General features: G+C 38.4%; 1 protein-coding gene across 1 annotated transcript; it reads left to right on the forward strand.

Moving 5' to 3' along the window:
* Positions 1–248: 248 nt before the first annotated feature.
* On the forward strand, positions 249–660 carry LOC118833621 (60S ribosomal protein L34). Its single transcript, XM_036740997.1, has one exon. The coding sequence runs from the start codon at positions 268–270 to the stop codon at positions 619–621; it is 354 nt and encodes a 117-aa protein (XP_036596892.1). The 5' UTR covers positions 249–267; the 3' UTR covers positions 622–660.
* The last annotated feature ends 2558 nt before the right edge of the window (positions 661–3218 follow it).

Genomic DNA, 3218 nt, shown 5'->3' on the forward strand with positions numbered 1-3218 from the left:
AAAATGGTCTGGAAAGACAAGCAAATGACAAAAAAGGGTCTTGACTATAAAAAGTTACTATGGTGAAAGGGAAGATCAAAATACAAACTCAGAAGAAGACAATGATACAACAATTTCTATGAGCACAGCCTTAAAGAAAAATACAGAACTTACACTAGCCTAACAAGAAGTTCTGGCAGAACTAAAAAGAGATTTTTAAAAGGGCCAAAAATGGCTTTAAAAAATCAAATAGGGCTCTTCCAGTGACGGGCCTGACAGAAATTAAAAATGGTTCAGCGTCTGACATATCGCCGTAGGCTGTCCTACAATACAGCTTCCAACAAAACTCGGCTGTCACGAACCCCGGGTAACAGAATTGTTTACCTTTATACCAAGAAAGTTGGAAAAGCACCAAAATCAGCCTGTGGTGTATGCCCAGGAAGACTTCGAGGTGTTCGTGCGGTGAGACCTAAAGTTCTTATGAGGTTATCGAAGACAAAAAAGCATGTCAGCAGGGCTTATGGCGGCTCCATGTGTGCTAAGTGTGTCCGTGACAGGATCAAGCGTGCTTTCCTGATTGAGGAGCAGAAAATTGTTGTGAAGGTGTTGAAGGCACAAGCACAAAGTCAAAAAAGTAAATAAAAAGGATATGTTTTTTGAATAATAAAGAAAATTAAAATTAAAAAAAAAATCAAATAGGAGTGAGTGTGGAAAAATGGAAAAAGAAATGAAAGCATTACAAGAAAATTATTAAAAGAGATTTAACAGCTTTGTAAAACAGACACAAAAATATTGAAGAAAATAACACCTTGAATGACAGAACTGGTAAAAGAGGTGCAAAATTTCACTGATGAACATAACTCCTTACAAAATGGAAATGGACTTCTGGTGCCAAGATGGCAGAGTGAGGAAGGAATCCTCTGAAGCTCTCCCAAGTTCCCCTCTAAACAACTTTAAAACCACCTCAGAACTGATCTAGGAGCAGGGAAGCAGCTTACCAGACCAACAGAAAAGGTCTATCTCACTGAAATGGGAGGGGAGCAAGGTCCAAGAGCAGCAGCAGCAGCCAGCCTCACAGCAGAGGGCTGCAGCAAGGCTCTAAACCTGGGGCGATCCACCATTGAAACCCCTCCCTCCTGTAAACCATCAGCATCCTAGACAAGTGGGAATTCTGTGGAGCACAGCAAGTCCCCACCCTATGGCCCTACTCCAAGAACCAGGCCTTGAACTCATTGCTAACCAGTAGTAAAACCCCACCCCAAGGCTGGCCAAAAGCAAGACCTGTCCCTGGTGCCTGTCAGCAGGGATATCTTGTTTCTATAGCAACCCAGAAGCAGGTCCCCATCCCTCAGGCTGACCAGCAACAAAATCCTTTCTCCAGAGCCAGCTACCAGAAAGACTCTGTTACCAAAGCAACCCAGCGACAAGGCCCCACCTCCTAGTACAAACCAGAAGAGAAGTCTACCCTCCAGAGAAAGCAAGCAGCTATGCCCTGAAGCCCACTGAAAGCCCAACTAAAAGTAAAATCCAGAGCACCAGCACAAATAGCTTGGGAAAGTGTAGGACCAGAGCCCAACTGCCACATAAAAACACCAAGCCACAAAAAAGGTAGAAAAAAATGAGCAAAAAACATTAAAAGAGCTTGATTATTGAAAGTTACTATGGTGATAATCAAGGCATAAACTTAGAAGCCTCAAAACATGTGAAGCCTCAAACAAAAATGAGATTTCTTCTCAGGCCCAAAAAGAATTCCTGGAAAAACTGAAAAAAAGGATTTTAGAAAGCAAATTAGAAAAGTAGATGAAAGATTTGGGAAAGGAAATGAGAGTAATGCAAGAGAATCATAAAAAAAAGAGTTAATAGCATGGGAAAAAATATACAAAAATTTACCGAAATGGAATTGGTCAAATGGAAAAGAAAATACAAAAGCTCACTGAATAAAATGCCTCCTTAAAAAGTAGAAATGAACAAGTGGAAACTGATGACTCTATGAGACATCAAAATACAATTTAAAAAAATCAAAAAAGTAAAAACTAGTAGAAAAAAATGTGAAAATTCTCATTGGAAAAGCAATTGACCTAGAAAATAGATCTGGGAATTATTGGGCTACCTGAAAACCATGATCAAAACAAAACAAAAAACCTGGACCACATCTTTCAAGAAATTATTAAAGAAAATTTCCTTGATATATTACAACCAGAGGGCAAAATAGAAATTGAAAGAATCCATTGCTTACCACCAGAAAGTCATCCCAAAGTGAAAGCTCCCAGGAACAGCATAGTCACATTCTGGACCTCATAGATCAAGGAGAAAATATTGCAAGCAATCAAGAAAAACAAAACAAAACAAAAAACAAAACCAATTCAAATATCATGAAGCTACAGTCAGAATTACACAGGATTTGGCAGCTTCCACAGTAAAGAACTAGAGGGGTTAGAATATAATATACTGGAAGGCAAAGGAGTTAGGATTATAACAAAGAATCACTTACCCAACAACACTGAAAAAATCTTTCAGGGAAAAACATGGATATTTAATGAAATAAAGGAGTTTCAAGCTGAATAAAAAGAAAATGACTTCCAAATATAAGACTTAAAGGAAACATAAAAAAGTAAAAAAGAAACAAGAAAGAGAAAACATAAGAAATTCACCAAGGTTAAACTGTTTATATTTCTATTTGGCAAGATAACATTTGTAACTTTTAACAAATTTATTACTATAAGTGAAATTAGAAGGAATATATGTAAATGGAGGTTATGGATATAAGATAACTTTGATGGGATGATACCCCAAAAAGCTTAATAGAGGGGTGAGAAAGAAAATTGCACAGGAAGAAGGAAGGGGGAGACTGTATGTGGTAAATTATCCCACATAAAAGAGGCACAAAAGAGCTATTATAATGGAGGAAGATGGGAAAGGGAGTGGTGGTGGACAAAGCTTAAAACTTACTCTTACTCAAAATTGGTTCAAAGAGAGAATAATATAAAAACAGTTAGAAATAGAAATCTTTCTTACACTGTAAGGAAGTAAAAAGGGATGAGGATAACAGAAGGGCAAGGAGGGACTGATAAAGAGAGGGTAGATTGGGGAAGGTGGTGATCAGAAGTAAAACACTTTTTTTTTGGAGGGGGAAGGCAGGGCAATTGGGGCTAAGTGACTTGCTCAAGGTCACACAGCTAGTAAGTGTGTCAAGTGTCTGAGGCTGGATTTGAACTCAGGTCCTCCTGACTCCAGAGCTG

This window comes from Trichosurus vulpecula, chromosome 1 (genome assembly GCF_011100635.1).
Source record: "Trichosurus vulpecula isolate mTriVul1 chromosome 1, mTriVul1.pri, whole genome shotgun sequence".
Classification (NCBI taxonomy): Eukaryota; Metazoa; Chordata; class Mammalia; order Diprotodontia; family Phalangeridae; genus Trichosurus; species Trichosurus vulpecula.